Consider the following 18,798-nt stretch of genomic DNA (forward strand, 5'->3'; position numbering starts at 1 on the left):
TCACCCGTGGAGGGATTTCTTTATTTAAATAGGTTCATTTTTCAGAGGGATACACAGTGTATTGGGGTATCGTGATTTTAGTAATTACGTGTTTATAAGAGCGATTTTCTGTTGTCCTTCCATRGAAGCGGGCAGCATCCAGACGGACAATAAAACACTTTTTAATATAAGTTGCTGCTTTGACATGATCACAGAACTGCCAAAACATATAAATACAAGACAAAGTGAATCACAGCAACGTCATCAGCCGGTGTAACGCTGTGTAAGGGACAATGCGGTGAAGCTAGTTACRGCGGAGCTGCGCCAATAAGCTACAATCACTGAATAGAAGAAGAGCTGCCATTGATACAGTTGCAGCCMAGCATGATTTAATGTTACACAATACAGTTTTACCAAGTTGCTCAATGTCTAAACTGGTATTGTTGTGCATATAAGGTGTAAATTTTACCTTCGACCAAACGCCCCCCAAAGGTATCCCAGCGCCCCCCTTTAATAAAAATGTCCGCCAGCGCCCCCTGCCGTCCTCTGAACGCCCCCCTGGGGGGGCGCTACCGCCCACGTTGAGAACTGCTAATCTAGCCCATATGTTTTGATACTAGTGATTCACCCATCAGACTTTTTGCTCATAGTTAAGTTCAGCTCAGCTCCTCATCCCCATGGTATTTTAAAATGAGCTGTTTCAAAAACCTTCTGTCATAAATGGGTAGACACTGCCACTCACCTACCAACCCTAGTGAATCCCTGCCTGTTACCTAGAAACTCCAGTAAAACCCGGCCCATTACCTACCATGACCTTCACCCAGATGGTGGCGATGATAGCAGGAGTTCATCACACTATTATCGGGTTGATGGTTCGACTCCCGTTCAGCCGCCTATGTCATTGTGTCCCTGGGAAAGTCACTGCACCTGCCTTGCCAGCTTTAAGGCCCAACAGGTGGTGTCGCTGCATCGCAGCCTCACCTCTGTCAGACTGCCCCAGGGCAGCTGTGGCTACTATCTAGTAGCGCACCACCATCAACGTGTGAGAATGGGTGAATGAGGCCCTAAAATGGCTCATTTTGAAAGGTAATCATTAGGCAGAGCTGGAGCAGGCTAATTATCTAAGACTGATTTTGTACAAAAAGTTGTGAGCATGCTTTGTATAGTACATAAACCTATCCTAATCTTACCTGTTCAAGGAAGAAAAGCATTAACTGAAAAACAATATTGTTTTTCAATATTTAATTTTATATTTTATTAAAAACAAAAGAACAAAAAACAATCAAACAGCATACACTATAAGAAATAAAACGTGTAGTAAATATTAGCCAGATAACACTTTTTATGTAATCCAAATTTATCCATAAAAATGATAATTCTCTAGTTCCTGTAATTTGATCTCATTGTGTAATTCCTTCTTCTGGCAAGAATCAATAATGAATTCACTATATATTGATTTAGGGATTTTTGTGGAGGGACATGTATGCTTTGGCTCGGCTCCTTGTGCTTCATTTCACACTATAGCAGCATCTTCTTTATGGGAGAACAGGAGCATCTTCCCACAACTCTGTGTATGTCTTTTGTCATTGTTTTACCTACGACTTTTATTCAAAAAGAATCACAAGTGAACAAAACTGTTAATGGGTTTTAGTTTAGTATCTGTTACTGCATGGTGAAAGAGCACTGATAAACCATGCTAGCAGAAAATTCATGATTATATTAATGTGTACTGTTGGTTGCTATGCCATGTTTCCATATTAAAATAACGTAAAAGTATGACAGCATCAAGAAAAGAGGGGGATTTGCAGGTCAGAGCTTTCTGTCTGCTCTTGTTCCTCTTTTTCTACAACATGATGATGTAATGTTTGCAACCTTTTACATCAACTAATTCATATTGGATTTGTTTGTAAATAACATACAATAAAAAGACTCGACTCATCTCTTAAACTGCTGGCTTAAACCTAATGAGCCTGATCAGAGATATTCTGAATCCACAAAAAATTGCTTGAGGATTAGCTAACCGAGAGCAGCTCATCGTGCAGTTCCATAGATGATGATGTGATTTTGTGTTCAGGATGGAGTTGTTCTTGGTGCTGACACCAGAGCCACTGAAGGCATGGTGGTGGCTGATAAAAATTGCTCCAAGATCCACTATATCTCCCCCAACATTTAGTAAGTGACAGCTCAGCTCTTCCTTTATCCTTAAATTATGCATTACGTAGCCTCTCTGAATGGAGGTTTTGCTATATTATAGCAGAAATAGTGAACCCCCTCCTTACTGCTCCTTTGTGTTGTTGTCCAGCTGCTGCGGTGCAGGAACCGCTGCTGACACTGAGATGACCACTCAGATCATCTCATCCAACCTGGAGCTGCACTCCCTGTCCACAGGCAGACTGCCACGTGTGGCAACTGCTAACCGCATGCTCAAGCAGATGCTCTTCAGGTAGGCCTCTGTGTTTGTGTTGCTGAGTAATGAACATCCTCACTGTTAACCCACTGTCATTATTAGCCCAGAAAGCTTCGGTTACCAGATCTTATCACTCAAGCAGACCCACTGCATCTTTACATTTGCTGCTGTTTGTGGCAGGAATCAGTGCTGGATAAAAGCTAGAACAAGTTTAGACAGTAGATGGGTTTCTATTGACCATAAAATTGCACAAATTGAAGTTACAAAAATAAATTTGCTTAATGAAAACACTTTGTTCACATCACACAAGGTATCAACAACCAGTTGTTACTACTAGCGAAACAATGAACAAGATGGCAGGAAGTAGTAGGAAAAAGATAGGTTTTTTGGGATAACACAATTCATAAAAAGTTACCAACATGTTGAATCCACTGCAACATGGATAACTCTTCTGTATAATCAACAATAATTTCTCTAAAACACAGCATACGTAGCCGCTTCTAAGTATAAGTGGCTAGTCTCTCCAATGCCTGAATAAGTCACTGACATCTCCTCTGATGTCTGATGGCTCATCATGTCTGATGGAGCCATGACTGAATTTTATATATATATATATATATATATATATATATATATATAAGCAATTTTTCAATTAAAAAAAATCCTTTTGATACTGAATTATTAAATAAATAGACATAAGGGCTCAAGAAAAAAAGATATCTATAGTTTTTAATGTGAAAAAGAGGGCTCCCACTGGTATTTAGGAAAAAAAAATCCATGACTCTCCATGACCTTCAGTATAATTGTCCATGACCCACGAACAACAGGTTGAGAAAGAAAAGTGTATGACTGACAGACTAACCCCACCAAATTGAACTATAGCGTCAGACACGCTCTGCAAGTGAAATGCTTCAAATCGGGCCGCGCTAGAAGCCCTCAACAATCCACAACGCCTCCACATAGACTTTGAAAGTAAATCAGACGCACTTGGTGCTCAAAACGCATTTTGTGTGAATGCATTATAAAGCTAGTCGCACTTTTTTAAGCTCACGTTGAGCGTGCATCACTTTTCTGTGACTTCTGCCGTTTTCTTGCTCTTTAAAGCGTTCTGTTGCATGTTTTCAGTCAGGAAACCAGTTTCAAGCAGCGCTGACTTTTAGCATCATTAAAAATACGACATGCAAACCAGTATGTTTGGAGGTACTCACCACTTGGAACTGGTTTTCAAAACGCCATCTGGAGAAGAGTCGTTTCTGATTTTTTTTCGTTTTTGTAAACCTGTTCCAATGCTTGAAAATTAATATCCATATTTTGACAGCTCCCTGCTTCTTGCTCACCCCAGTAAGCCCACACAAACTCATCCAAAGCGCAGGATCAGTACTGCACGGATTATCCGCAGTCATCGTTGCAACTGGCGAAGAAGATCGCATTTCTACCGCCTCCAACTCCACAGACACGAGATCAGACACAGCTCCAGGTTCTGGTGGGACCGTAGAGCCACTGTTAGCAAGGCTAATGTTTTGAGAACCAAAGAAGAATTATGGGATATAAAAAAACCCTATTAACTTGGATATTTTCTTCATCACCTCTGTTGTCATACTTTCTGTAGTCTGCTATCATGAGAAATTACTCCCTGATGCTCATCGCTTATTACCGATGATTAGATGGACATCTTCTCCCACTCCAGAACAAACATTGGGCATGTCTTGGAGCGCCGCATGCGAGTTAAAGGGGGAGGCAATACGTGGCAGCGGCAACATAAACGTGTAATTAGTAAGTCGCGTTATTGCTTGAATTTTAATCAGTATATGTTTTGCCTCCAGTGAAAACAAGGATGTTAACAAATAAACTGGACGGTATGCTGGCAATTTAGTGACACTTGCACAGTTACGGTCTTGACTGGTCTTGAAATAAAATCCAGAGTCCTCAAGGGCCGACACCGAAACGAGACCAAACGCGGTCATGTCAGAGACCAGAACCACAGAAACACACGTACCGCAGAAAAAAAACAGCATTTTTGCCCTTATTTGCAAATTCCATGACTTTCCATGACCTGAAATGAAATGCTATGACTTTCCAGGTTTTCCATGACCGGTACAAACCCTGGAAAAAATTCTATTCTGTCCATTCACCTCTCCAGAGTTTCAAGAACTCCTGGTCGTTTATGGAACTTCTTTAGAACTGTGACCGCTCACATTAGCATTCATGACATTTATTCTGCTGTTGCATGTTTAGCATTGAGATTTTAGATTTGAATAGCTTCACTGATAAGCTAACTCCTATTAGCACAACTTCAACACAACAGTAAGCTTTTCCAGCGTTCATAAATTCAAAATCCAGTCTTGGAGCCTTAACCAAGACTCCAATCTTGGCTAAGCAACTTAGCCAATAGCAGCTTAGCCGTACGTTGCTGTTTTCTGATGTGGCTTGTGCATCAGATTTGCAGTTGTGCCTGAAACATGTGAATATATAAGTAAAAGAAATTATTGTGTTAAAAAATTTTACATTAAAATCTATAATTAAAGCAAAATTAACTTTGAGTTCCCGGCTCTACTTTTTACTGTCACTTCTCTGCTTTTCATGGAGCTTGTTCTGCACATGCCTGCTTTCACATTCAGCAGTAGGGCTCTTTGCCCAGGCAGCCAGAAACCAAGAGGTGGAGCTGCTATTCATGGCATCACACTGCAATCAGTCTGTAAAATATCTAGTTCTTTTTTTTTGTTTTTGTTTAACTTTGGTAAATGTCTAATTTATCTGGTTTTTAACTTGTGAGTGAGCAGTTTTTTGTGTGTGTGTGTGTGTGTGTATGTATCTTCAGGTATCAGGGCTACATTGGCGCTGCTCTGGTCCTTGGCGGAGTGGACTGTAATGGACCTCACCTGTATAGCATTTACCCTCATGGTTCCACTGACAAGCTGCCCTACGTCACTATGGGTCAGTTTGTCTCATTAACACAGCTTCTAGCTTTTCTGATAGTTTAAATGCAAACCATAGTTTAATTCAGGGGTGGAAATTAGCACCCGCCACTGGCCAAATGCAGGTAAAAGTATGAAGTGGCGTGTAAATTGGAGCAACGCACTCGCCACTGTGGCGGGTTGACAATTTGAACAGAGAAAAAAAAGAAGCTGCATTCAGTTTCAACATCTGTCCAGGGGAGGACTGACCATCTGGGCTACAGACTGATGCATTTACTGTCCATATCTGGCGGCCTTGCGCTGTCATAATTTAACAACAAAAGTATATTAAATATAATTTTTAGCGACCGCGACAGCCCATTGGTTGATTTTATTGATGGACATTGGACTTCAATAAGCTCAATGTCTGACAATACAAATTTTTAATTTCCACCCCTGGTTTAATTTCTTTGTTTTTACATTGTTTTTGTTGTTCCATTTATCCTCACTTGTTTCTGTGGAAGAGAGTAAGACGAACTACTGAACGGACGTTGTTTTGGAGTCAGTAATTTATACAGTAAAATGGACGTTTCCTTATTAGATTGCTACTATCATTTTCAATCAGTTTTCATTTCATGGTTTTATTTTCTAAACCAGGTAGAGGTTCAGATTCAGATTACCGTATTTTCCGCACTATAAGGCGCACCTAAAAACCTTCAATTTCCTCAAAAGCCGACAGTGCGCCTTATATATGGACCAATATTGAGCCACAACAGGTCTAGCAACTACGGTAAGCAGCCGCCGACTTCATTTTCGCCCGTAGAAGAAGAAGMGCGCGGTGCATGCTGGGATAGTTGTCATAACGCTGGTTTGTTAATAAAGTTTGACTGACCTATCTACCTACCGACCGTCTAGAATCAGGTCGTCTGCAGGTCATTTAGCACCACGTTCTCCACAAACATGCTGTACGCAAACGGAGAAGAGTGACCATCGTCCGGCCACGCCCCGGCCCTGTCGCGGTCGGCTCTCCTCGCCGACCAGAGTCGGACTGTTTTGTTTACATTCTTTAGGTCAACAAAGTGGCTTTAGACATTCAACCTTTAGTGCAGCTCCATCTACTGGATGCATAACGTAACTCCAGCCTCTACTGTAGCATTCTATGTGCCTTATAATGCGGTGCGCCTTATATATAAAAAAAGTTTTAAAATGGGCCATTCATTGAAGGTGCGCCTTATAGTGCGGAAAATACGGTAGGTTTATTTTGTCCTGTGCAGGTTAAGACAAAGTCAACAGGATGAGAAGAACTGCTTGACTCACTACAAAATCAAGAAATACTAATCACATTCAGTAGAAGTACACAAAAAATGTGTGGGTTAAGTTCAAGTTCAATAAAAACTATGTTTAGAAATACTACTCAGTTTATTCTTTCTGCCTGGTACTTGCTACTATGCTTTTTTCTGTCCTGATGTAGTTTTTTGGAAGACACTTCAACGTTCTTTATTAATTGCACCTTTCTGCAGCAGCAGTCTCTTCTCCCTGAGGCTTGTTGTTACTTCTTTAAGTAAATCTGTACCACATTGTCTGTCAATAACGAAGCAGTCTTATTTCTGCCTTGGAGTTGGTCTTTCAAACCCCGGTAACCCAAAGCATTATGGTTACTGAGGTTAGGACAGTGTTAGGTCAGTGACCCAAGTCTCACTCTTCTTAAGGCTCTGGCTCCCTGGCTGCCATGGCTATTTTTGAAGATCGCTACAAGCCAGACCTGGAGGTGAGCCAGTCACTGCTGTTGATCTGCTCAGTTTAACATCAGTTCAGTAACCATGACGCTTCACCTGAGCTTCCATGTTGCTGCTTCCTATTAGGAGGAGGAAGCCAAGCTTCTGGTGCGTGACGCCATCGCTGCAGGCATCTTTAACGACCTGGGTTCTGGCAGTAACATTGACCTCACCGTCATCACCAAGGGCAACGTGGACTACATTAGACCACACGATGAGGCCAACAAGAAGGGGGTCAGGTGAGAACTACTGCAACATCTGAATCTTCAATTGGATACGTCCTGGCAGCTTCAGACTGACTTGTCAGTTTGCTACATGTTACTTTATAAACATGTCTTAAAACAGCCCTAGAGACTGCTGGCTCTAGAGCCCATTACACTAGTGGGCTAGTGCATCCCACTAGTGTAATGGGATGCACCAGATTAATCCCATTTCACTAGTGCATGCTTGTTGTGGCATTACTCATGTTACAATTTGTCTCACCATGAAAACAGTGCATCACGTGTCTTGCATCATGTGTCCTAAAAAGCAGTTTTATTGCATCTGTCTCTGAACCTTGGCTGACAACTTGTTTTATTGCTTGTTCTCCCTGAAGACTAATTGAGCTTGAGGCCTTGCAGTTGTAAGTAAGATGGAGTGTTTTAGTGCAAACTGACTTACCAGCCACCATAACTTGTCAGAGTTCTCTACTAACCAGCTCTTACCAACTTTGTATAGCTAGAAGAGATGTGCCGATCAATCAGCCACCGATCATAATCGGCCGATTTTCATGAAAAAGTATGTGATCGCTAATCACTCTCGTCGTCGATCACAAAAACCGATCATCTGTAACTCACTTTGCAGCCTGCAGAGGAATTTGTATGCAGTGTATCTCCCCAGTTCCTTCACACTGCGCAAGTACGCAGCAGCAAATCCTAAGCAATGTGTTATTCAACTATAACTCTCTGAGAGTGAATGGGGAAGTTTGCATCTTGAGACAAAAAAATACCTTGGGGAAGTGCATCAAAATCAGGATAATGAATTTAATAATAATTTAAAATAATTTAAAAAACAAACACTTATAAGAATATGGTGAGTTATGGAGGCTCACTGCAGGTAAAAAGACATCCGGAACAATCAGACAGCAGGTAAAGCAGCGCAGTTTCCAACACTCACCCAGATATGCATTACAGTCAGAAAGCTAAATAAACAACCCAAAAAATAAAGTCATCTGGCTAGTGGTAGAAGATGCTGGATTCTGCCCTCCGCTGTTAGCCTATGCACTATTGATATTTCACAGATGTAGCGCCGTCCAACCTCCATCAGACGGTGGACTCTTATATTGAACAGCTTCTTAAAGCTGCACCATGTAACTTTTAAAACAAGTTTTTACATTAGCATTAAAACTTTTGTTGTGTCGTCACATGAGACAGAAAATATCTGAAGAAAAATAATCGAGCTCCTCTTCCTCCTCCTTGTGTTCTGCAGAATTATACAGCTCGGTCAGAAACAACCAATCAGAGCAGCACAAAACAATTAGCCATGCTCCCAGGAAGTTTTGATTTAGTACATTAGGATTGTTTATTTGAATGCAACCTACATTTGACTTGGAATGTTTTTCTTTTTCACTTGAAAAGTGAATGACAGTGTTGTGAGATTTACTTGACTTGTGTATAGTTTAGGCTGTTGAGCCTTAGTGTTAAATATTATTTTACTGCTTGCAGATTGTTCGGTTGTCCTTTTGACTGAATACTTGCTGTATTGTTCCTGCAAGTATTTAGCATGTTTTATGTCTAAATTATTGCCAGATCATTGTTCCAAATCACATGGTAGCATTTATACTTAAAGCAAAAAAATGAACAGCCAATCCAGGTGATCGGCAGTGATCGATGATCAGCAGTCATCAGCCCTTATGGGTGATTGGAATCGACTGCAAAAAACCTGATCGGAGCATCCCTAATAGCTAGCATGCATGGCTTGTCTGTAGGCTGATGGTTCTTGTTGTGTGCAAATGAACCATGGATTTGAATTTGTCTTTGTTCTTGATGTGGTCCACACATAATGAATAAGGATTTATACTTTATCTTGTTCTTTTTCTCAATGCAGAACCGGTGATTACAAGTACAAAAGAGGAACAACTGCTGTGTTATCGAAGTGTGTAACCCCGCTGGACCTGCAGGTGGTGGAGGAGTCCATCCAAACCATGGACACTTCCTAAAATGTTTTTTTTTATGTACCTCTCCCCTTTAGAACACCTGACACACATTATGTCCATGGTCAACAATAAAGTTTTGAGTTGACAGATTCTTTTTTTTTTTTTTTTTTTGTATCAAGATCAACATTTTGGTTCAACAAACGAACACATATTACCAGTTGGCAGTACTTTTAAGAGATTTTCAATAATGAATAATTCAGATTGAAAATGAAAGACAAAGGCTGAATCCAGTTCAGTTTAGTGATACATAAGTGAAATATTTTGCTTATTCATTCTCACTCTTCAAAGCATACTGCTAAAAACAAATTGTAATTGGCATTTTTATTAAATCAAGCTGAAATAAATTGCATCACTTTCTTAATTTTGAGGAAAATAACTTGGAAGAAAAAGAACAATAGGAAATAATAGAATCTAAATAAATGGACAGACGGAGAAAATAAGGGAGAAAATGCAAAGAGGCAATATTAGAGAAACGACATCAGTGTATGAAGAAAATACAGAGTATGAAAAATTTATTAAATGCAAAATGAGAAACTAAATGAACTGAGGAAACTAGTTAAACTAAGATTGGAAAATTAAGTGATGAGTTGATACAGTAAATCACATTGTATAATCAAATCAGTTCTGACAATCCTTGTATTTTATAATTTGGATGAAGTGTTTGGCACATTACTCACTTTATCAAGCCATTTATTTTTATATTGGTTCTCAATTTTGGCAGGATCTGTTGTCCATAGAAACTAAATTCTTAAACCTGAAAATGTTGAATTCTTCCTAAGCATGGGGCTGGATTTTCTCTGCTGTTTGAGCTGTTTTTGAGCACAAAAGTCATCACTTATAAACGGTTCACTGGGTGGCTTCACAAGCCTCCCTACTAATCCAATTTGAATAACTTTTGGACCAAATGTATTGAAAAGGTTTTAAAATGGCACTGAAGCTGCAGTATGTAACTTTTTAATAAAAACTATCTTTTTACATATTTGTTGAAACTCACTGTGCCATGACAGTATAGCATGAGAGATAATCTGAAAAAAACTTGAGCTCCTTTGCCTTCTCCCTGTGCTACCAAGAAACAACCAATCAGAGCCAGGAGGCGGGTCTTAGCACTGTCATTCACAATCTCTTGTACTGCTTAATCCTCCCCCTGAACTGTTTTCCTGTAATGGTGAGTTGTTTCTCTGCCATTAGCACATTTAGCAGGGAGTACTTGAGGATGATTGACAGCGCTAAGACACTCCTGGCTCCAATTGGTTGTTGTTGCTGTCTGATGAAAATAATAGCTCTGGGAAGAGGTGGAAGAGATGAATTTTTTTCTGATTATCTCATACTGTTATGGTAAAAGTCTTAAATATGTAAAAATTATTTTTTAAATAAAAAGTTACAGACTGCACCATTAACTGTTCAACAATGTAAGATTGAAGTGGTTATCTGAAGAAAGTGGGAATAAGAAATAACAGAACATCGGATCATTGGGTCTGTGCTCACAGTCTTTAAGTATGACTCACTGGGACGCACTTCATTTGGAACCAATCATTTGTTCAGTTGTTAGAACTTAAGTCTAATGACTGTAAGGTATGATGAGAGGAACAAACATTTCTACAGGATCAGACACCAGCCATAGAAAAACTCACCTGCTGAATGCTAATTCTGCTACTGTATTTCTTTACCACAGTCATGACAAATGGATTGGAAGTATTCACAGAAAAACATCTTGGTGCACTAAAGCACATCTCTTAGACTTTGAGAAATGGAAGCCAAGGTTGGTTTCTGAAGCTGCAGCCAAGTTCCACAGATGGGCAGAGTGGGCTCCAGGTGGCGCTCAGGTGATGGATGTCCACATGTGCATTTGTTTGGCTATCTGTAGCACGAAGGCAATGTCAGGCCTCTGGACTGGGTCTGGGATGATGCACATGCTGACCAGGTCACGCAGCTGGGGATAAGGTGGGATTCATCATCTTTTCTTGTCAATAACGGAGAACTGTATTTTACACCAGAAAAAAAATCCTGTTTCACTTCAAAGGACATTTTCAACAAATTTATCTATTATAATAATGTTATAAACCAATTTGTCAATTTTTTTTCACTGAAATGAGTTACAAACAGCTAAGTATATGTAAAAACACCACTAAGAAAAGACAGCACTCTTTGAGCGGGGTCTGCAGCTTAAAGTAGCGAGAATCAGCTGATCCAGTTTTTTCAAAAGTACCCAGGATTCTGTTTTAAAGCTTCCCACTGAGATTTAAACTAACAGATAAAAACCAACAGAGTAAACACAGAGGAGTTTGTTCAGTCTGAGTGAAGACCTGCCAGTTCTCAGTTTTTCCCTTTTGAAACATCACATGACAAGTTTATGTGTACAAAACCATTCATACACACAATGATTCAGAGAGTTCTAAATGAGTAAATATAAGGAAGTTACATACAAAATACATCAAAAGACAATGGTGAAAGACAGAAAGAAAGAAATGTTAATATAATTAAGGAAGCAGCTTTTTATCCCATCCCATCTCCTGCTGTCATAATTATCACAGTTAGTGTGCTGTCCAGAACAGGAGCATCCTCTAACATATTTTACAAAAAATGCTAGAATAAATGCATGGGTTAAAATGTGATTTTCTCAGAACCTAATAACTAATTTGAGTAATAAAGAAATCAGGGCTGGATCTGGACCATGGTCCACTGTGTCGGACACCATTTGTATTTAGCAGCAGAGACTAAAATCTGTAATGTACAAATCCTGTGAACACGTCTCAAACCACACCTACTTGAATAATCACCGTTGAAAGAAAAATGGAAGACAAGTTGGCTATTAGACAAAGTAGTTTACCTTCTTGGAGTAATGGTCAGATGGGAGTGGAGGGTTGTCACACTGCTCAATCTTTTGACAAAGGGACAAAAGGTCCATTTTGTCCCCATAAAATGGACTCTGTAGTGCAGCCATCTAGAGACAGATGAAGCCAGTGAGTCAATGACACAAAATCCTGCCAGAAAATCAAGAAGCACATTTTCTCACTGTGAGTAGGACCTGATCACTGCCCCTTTATGAAGTGTGTACTCAGTCAAAGCGAACAAGGGTTCGAATTCACATTCACATTGGATCTATTTAGGCATTTGTGATGCTAAAAGGCACAACTACAACAAAAAAAGGATTTTAAACCTACAGTATAGGCACTTTTGTTTCCCAAAGTCATTGCTGGAGATATTTGGCTGTTCAAAAGGGTTTTTTATGACTTGTTTAACACAGAGCAAAATTCTATGTATTTTCACGTTTGGTAGAGAAAAACAAAAATTATTTCAGTGCTTTACATTTGAAACAGATTATGTTTTTACAACATACACCGGTTGGGTGAACTCCGGTTGGGCAAATCCTGTGAGGATTGCCACATTTCCAATGGCAACTATGATGATTTTATTTTAAAAAAATAGACATTAAGCAGTGTGGAAGAGCAGTGTGGTTTTCGTCCTGGTCGTGGAACGCTGGACCAGCTCTACACCCTCAGCGGGATCCTGGAGGGTGCATGGGAGTTCGCCCAACCAGTCTACATGTGTTTTGTGGACTTGGAGAAGGCGTTCGACCGTGTCCCTCGGGAGGCCCTTTGGGGGGTACTCCGGGAGTATGGGGTACCGGGCCCTTTGATACGGGCTGTCAGGTCCCTGTATGACCGGTGTCAGAGTCTGGTCCGCATTGCCGGCAGTAAGTCGGACTCATTTCCGGTGAGAGTTGGACTCCGCCAAGGCTGCCCTTTGTCACCGATTCTGTTCATTACTTTTATGGACARAATTTCTAGGCGCAGCCGAGGTGTTGAGGGGATCCGTTTTGGTGGCCTTAGGATCGCATCTCTGCTTTTTGCGGATGATGTGGTCCTGTTGGCTTCATTGGAACGTGATCTGCAGCTCTCACCGGAACGGTTCGCAGCCGAGTGTGAAGCGGCCAGGATGAGGCTCAGTGCCTCCAARTCCGAGGCCATGGTCTTGAGCCGGAAAAGGGTAGAGGGCCTTCTCCGGGTCAGGGGGGACGTCCTGCCTCAAGTGGAGGAGTTTAAGTATCTGGGGATCTTGTTCACGAATGAGGGAAGAAGGGAGCTGGAGATCGACAGGCGGATTGGGGCAGCGTCTGCCGTGAAGCGGGCGCTGTACCGGTCCGTCGTGGTGAAGAGAGAGCTGAGTCAAAAAGCAAAGCTCTCAATTTACCGGTTGATCTACATTCCCACCCTCATCTATGGTCATGAGTTTTGGGTCATGACCGAAAGAACGAGATCCCGGATACAAGCGGCCGAAATGGGTTTCCTCAGCAGGGTGGCTGGGCTCTCCCTTAGAGATAGGGTGAGAAGCTCGGTCATCCGGGAGGGACTCAGAGTAGAGCCGCTGCTCCTCCACGTCGAGAGGAGCCAGTTGAGGTGGCTCGGGCATCTGGTAAGGATGCCTCCTGGACGCCTCCCTGGTGAGGTGTTCCGGGCACGTCCCACCGGGAGGAGACCTYGGGGAAGACCCAGGACACGCTGGAGGGATTACGTCTCTCGGCTGGCCTGGGAACGCCTTGGGATTCCCCCGGAGGAGCTGGAAGAAGTGGCTGGGGAGAGGGAAGTCTGGGCCTCCCTTCTGAAGCTGCTGCCCCCGCGCCTCGACCCCGGATAAGCGGAAGAAAATGGATGGATGGATCGACATTAAAATGCACATTCAATTTAATAGTTTTAAAGGCAATTCCTCCTGCTATGATTAATCTAATTAAAGGTATGATTACATTCAGCTGTTACTCCAAAAGAACCACGTCTGATTATGTATGGCTGTAGAGAGAAAAAAAGTAATAATAAATTCATAAGGAGCACTCTGCCATCCCCCCTGAGAAGAAAACATTTGTTTCAAAATCATGATATCTCTAAAGAAAATAAAAAACAAATATCTTTGTTCCACTCACAAAAAATAAAAATGAAAATAAAAGCAGATATCAATATCCAGTTTTAATATTGCTGTTATGACCTGCTACTAATATTTACCAATATTGTTTATATCATATGTACTTCACTACAATTTCAACACCTTGAAAAAAAAAGTTTTTCTGCCTCAGTTAAATTTCCCACAATCCCGCAAGTCAAAATAGCAATTGACTTGCTTTGACCTGTTACATGAATCCAAATATTGCTTTGTTTTTTGGGGGGGTTTTTTGACCAAGTTTTTTTTGGTCAAGTTTCTCAGTCATAGATAGGCATGGAGATAGGAGAGGTTAGAACATACCCTCTGTTCCTCATGTCTGCCAGAGGGATGGTTTGAACCTGGATGCTTGTTTAACACACCTGTGGATCCAGTATCTGTGTGATAAAGAGAAAAGTAAAGCCAAAGGCAATCGCTAACAGGAGCGATGTTTTAGTAACAGCAGAGAGGACGGTGTACATTTTCCCTGACTGATTCTCAGGGTAAGTTGTGGCTCATTTTTGTTCCAATATGCAAAACGGATTTTACATAAAAACTAGAAAACAACCACACACACTGATGAAAATGAAACCCATCTCATCTGGATGGAATTGTCCCACATCTCAGTTCATCAATAACTTTCCATCATCTGAGTAAGAGTTTAATGTTCTAAAGTTAAAATGGCTCAGCAGCAATGTGTGAAACACAGTGAGTCTCATGGATCAAGCTATCAGGGATCAGGGTTGGGAGAAATCACTTGCGCTACATTTAGAAGTGCTATGTAGTCTTACATAGCACTTCTACGGTTACAAATGTCACACACTGTAGAGTGTGAACTCAAGGTGTAGAATTGGTCTCCAAGGCCTCAGCTGCATGTTAGAAAAAACTATAGACAGCTACACATTGTCAGAAAGGCTGTAATATCTAACCACAGGAGTTGAAAACCTCGAAATCAGTGAGGTCAAACTGTGGGACAAAGAATTCTTCCAAAATAGTTACAGCTCCAGTTTTCTGTCATATACGTACCTTCCTGACTTTACACTTCAAATTTAACACAGTCTGGACAACGTAAGATAAAAATAGGAAAATAAAAACATAAAAGCAGCTCTCTATGTCATTATTGCTAAAGATGCCAGGTGTAGTCTACATGGATACCAGTGACGTGCGGTGAGGTTCATTCACGGATCCCTTCTATTCTGGATTTCTGGACCCTGACCCAAGCTCTGCCTCACGACCACCGATTATCACCTGCCCCTCTAAGCCAAGTTTTCTCTCTCTGTCCTCCTGTGTATGACCTCTGCCTTATCATCGACAAAGTCCCTGGGTGTTGCGTTTTGGATCTCCTCGTGGCGATATTCATTGCTTCCACAGAAGCCTGTTTCCTGCATCACCCTGTCGTCAGACCCTCTGTTCCTCTGCTCCACCCGTCTGCTCTACAGGTCAGTTAAGCTGAACATTTCTAAGATACCCCTCCTTTATCTGTGCATCACCAGCCTTCTCCCCTCTCTCCCCAGTGCTGTGTTTGATGACCTCTCCCTGAGCAGAGACCAGTATCTGAAAATAAACTTTTTTCCTTTCGTATACTCCTGTGTGTGGTTGAATTTCCGGGTCCCCTCTGAGTCCCTTATGAGCCCCGTCTGTCGCCTCCGGAGGTGTTTAAGGGTGAGCAGAGTCAATGTTGTCCTTTCATTACTCAGTGTGAGATTGTCTTTGAACTTCAACCATCATCTTTCCCTACTGAATGTGCTAAAGTAGCATATGCTATTTCCCTTCTCTCTGGGAAGGCCAAGTTATGGGGTACTGCTGAGTGGCAGAAGGACTCCCTCATTTGTTATCAGTTCAAGGACTTTTCCAAGGAGCTAATCAGGGTCTTCCATCCAGTTCTGCCTGCGAGGGAGGCTACACGTGGTTTGCTCAAACTCAAACAAGGCAGGAGGTGAGTCACAGAGTACATAATTGACTTTCACGCTCTTTCTTCAGGAAGTGACTGGAACGATGAGGCACTCTGTGACGCTTTCTACTAGGGTCTACTCGGGATGCTCCCAAGAATCTGGAGGAACTGGAGACTCTGGCCGCAAGGATCGACATGAGGCTTCATGAGAGAAGGTTGGAGAGGGGTTCTTTCAGTCGTACTTACCAAGTTGAACCTGTTCCCAGGCCACAGCCATCAGTCTCAGCCCCACCTTTGAGCTCATCTCCCACCTCTCCGGCGGAGGAGCCTATGCAGATTGGTCAATCACGCTTATCCCCACAAGAGAGAGAGCGGAGACTTAAGAGAGGCCTTTGTTTCTATTGTGGTGGAGAGGGTCACCTACTTCGTCTGTGTCCAGCAAAAGGCCAGGCTCAGTAGGAGGTAAGAGGCTCCTGCTGAGTCAAAAGAGATTAAAATCCTCTTCTTTCTCTGTTCAGGCCATTCTCCAAGCTGACTGTCTTACCAAGCACCTATCTGTCTTTATTGATTCAGGAGCAGACGCTGAGTTCATGGACCGTGGTCTTGCCGAATCTCTTGGTATCCAACTCCTACCCACCTCTAAGCATGAAGACTTCAAGATACTTCTGCTAGCAGCGCTGCTAATTCACGGTCATTCCGTTACAAAACTTAACTCTGATAGCAGACGGTGTGTCCGTAAAGTAGTTTGACTAAATATTGTATTATAACCGAAAAGAGAGCCGTAACTTCTGTCATGAATGTAGACTAGTAAAATAAACTAGAAATTACAATGAAATACTGCTACTTCCAGTGGGCGCCGGAAATAAGACCCATAATTGTTTCCTCATTAAGCCTCCCAGGAATAAGGTGGATAACGCCGGTTCTAAGGCCACTTACACCGGTTCTAAAGTCGTTTATACGGCCGCTTACTCCGGCTCTAAAGCCGGAGTAGAGCCCTAAGTGAACCTCCTAGCATTTGAGAAGGGAGCAGTAGAGAACGGCTGGCCGAAATTAGCGTTAGAGTCTATATTTTATTAGTTTATATGTGCAATCTTAGTCTTATGTATGATGTGAGAAAAAAAATTGTGTGTGTGACATGTTAGAAGTGTATATGCGCAATTTTTGTATTTGGTGTAAGCGTGTGAGAGAAAAATTGTATATGTGTGTGATATTTTAGTAGTATATATGTGCAATTTTAATATATTGTGTGTGTGTGTATGAGGTTTTAGTAGTGTGTGAGAGACAAAACATAGTTTTTGTCCTAAACGGCCCCTCATATAATAGCGTTCTAACTTCACACCCTACCCAAACGTCAACCTATGCTGTACAACATTTATCTTGAACATTGTCACCACACTCTTCATATCTATGATCACCACATTTTGGACACCTTTGCTGTCTTTACACACTGCTGCCATGTGCCCATATATTTGACACTTGTAACATCGGAGTGGAGGAGGGATGTACGGCCTAAGCTATCTTAACCCTCTCTGGAAGTACATTTTCTTGAAATTCTATTATAGATTAACTTTCAACTATTTCACCATCTATTGTTTTCAACAATATATTTATCTGATTCACCTAATGTTCTTTTAAATCTTTTCTAGGTCTTCATTTACAAGTATTAATATCACTCCTCTCATTACTTTCTTCTATCCTAAAATCCTTTTCTCTCGCAGTTTTTCAACAGCTAGGCCTATTCTCAATATTCAAAGCTTTGTTTTTTTTTTGTTCTTTTGTTTTACAAATGATCATTACACTCCCATCTTTAAGAGTTCTACTTAAGAAATATCTCCAATCTTTGAGTTCTCAGTGCTACTGTGGACCAAGCTGAATCATCTTTAAATTTAAGAATTACTTTAAATTTCTCTCTAACAATCTTCTTGCAGATTACAGGAATCGCTTCATCTGAACCGTTTTCTTCCAAAGCTCTTTTACTAACCTGCGTCTCAACCAAACTGTTATTTTCTCACCAGAATCTGCCTCTTTCTGTAAGGGTACTCAGAGGGGACCCGGAAATTCAACCACACACAGGAGTATAAAAAGGAAAACAAAGTTTATTTTTTCAGATACTGGTTTCAGCTAAGGGAGAGGTCATCAAACACAGCACTGAGGAGAGAGGGGAGAAGACTGGTGAAGCACGGACAAAGGAGGGGTAGCTTAGAAATGTTCAGCTTAACTGACCTGTAGAGCAGTGGACGGGTGGAGCAGAGGAACAGAGGGTCTGATGACAGGGAGATGCAGGAAACCAGAGGAACAGGCTTCTGTGGAGGCAAGGAAGATCTCCACGGGGAGATCCGAGATGCAGCACCCAGAGACTTTGTCGAAAAACAGGCAGAGGTCATACACAGGAGGACAGAGAGCAGACTTAGCTTAGAGGGGCAGGCAGTAATCGGTGGTCGTGAGGCAGAGCTTGGGTCAGGGTCCAGAAATCCAGAATAGAAGGGATCCGTGAAGGGCTTGGCAGGAGGGGTAAATCCGTGGTCAGAAGGAGGGGTCGAAGAAACACAGAAGGCTTGGCAGGAAACGCTGGATCTCTACTGGCTCGTGGCTGTCGATAATCTGGCAGGGAAGCAGAGGCTGAGGGGTGTTTAAGTAGGGCAAGGCCCAGGTGGAACAGGTAAGCAATCAGGCGTGGCAGGTGAACTGAATGAGTGCTTAACACAGCATGGACAGGACATGAATCATAACACTTTCTCTCTCTCTCTTCC

The 18,798-nt window shown here is 41.7% G+C and overlaps 1 protein-coding gene and 2 long non-coding RNA genes across 4 annotated transcripts in view; 2 read left to right on the forward strand and 1 right to left on the reverse strand.

Moving 5' to 3' along the window:
- The window catches only part of psmb7 (proteasome 20S subunit beta 7), an 11,270-nt gene extending 1,931 nt beyond the window's left edge, over positions 1-9,339 (forward strand). Inside the window, exons 3-9 of one of the 2 annotated variants that reach the window (XM_017308037.1) lie at positions 2,054-2,151; positions 2,282-2,422; positions 5,205-5,320; positions 6,990-7,048; positions 7,143-7,294; positions 7,651-7,677; positions 9,141-9,339. In XM_017308037.1, the coding sequence (XP_017163526.1) occupies positions 2,054-2,151; positions 2,282-2,422; positions 5,205-5,320; positions 6,990-7,048; positions 7,143-7,294; positions 7,651-7,677; positions 9,141-9,252 (705 nt within the window). In that variant the 3' untranslated portion in view covers positions 9,253-9,339. The remainder of the gene's footprint in view (positions 1-2,053; positions 2,152-2,281; positions 2,423-5,204; positions 5,321-6,989; positions 7,049-7,142; positions 7,295-7,650; positions 7,678-9,140) is intronic. The other variant, XM_008423080.2, reaches the window with a different exon arrangement.
- A 6,441-nt stretch (positions 9,340-15,780) lies between these two features.
- On the forward strand, positions 15,781-17,316 carry LOC103473117 (uncharacterized). The gene is made up of 3 exons (XR_001777136.1): positions 15,781-15,819; positions 15,942-16,093; positions 16,182-17,316. It is a non-coding gene; the product is annotated as an uncharacterized LOC103473117 (long non-coding RNA).
- An 808-nt stretch (positions 17,317-18,124) lies between these two features.
- On the reverse strand, positions 18,125-18,798 carry LOC103473116 (uncharacterized). The gene is made up of 2 exons (XR_534974.2): positions 18,272-18,798; positions 18,125-18,196 (listed from the first exon to the last, which is right to left on the reverse strand). It is a non-coding gene; the product is annotated as an uncharacterized LOC103473116 (long non-coding RNA).

The sequence above is a fragment of the Poecilia reticulata genome, linkage group LG12 (assembly GCF_000633615.1).
Source record: "Poecilia reticulata strain Guanapo linkage group LG12, Guppy_female_1.0+MT, whole genome shotgun sequence".
In the NCBI taxonomy this organism is placed as follows: Eukaryota; Metazoa; Chordata; class Actinopteri; order Cyprinodontiformes; family Poeciliidae; genus Poecilia; species Poecilia reticulata.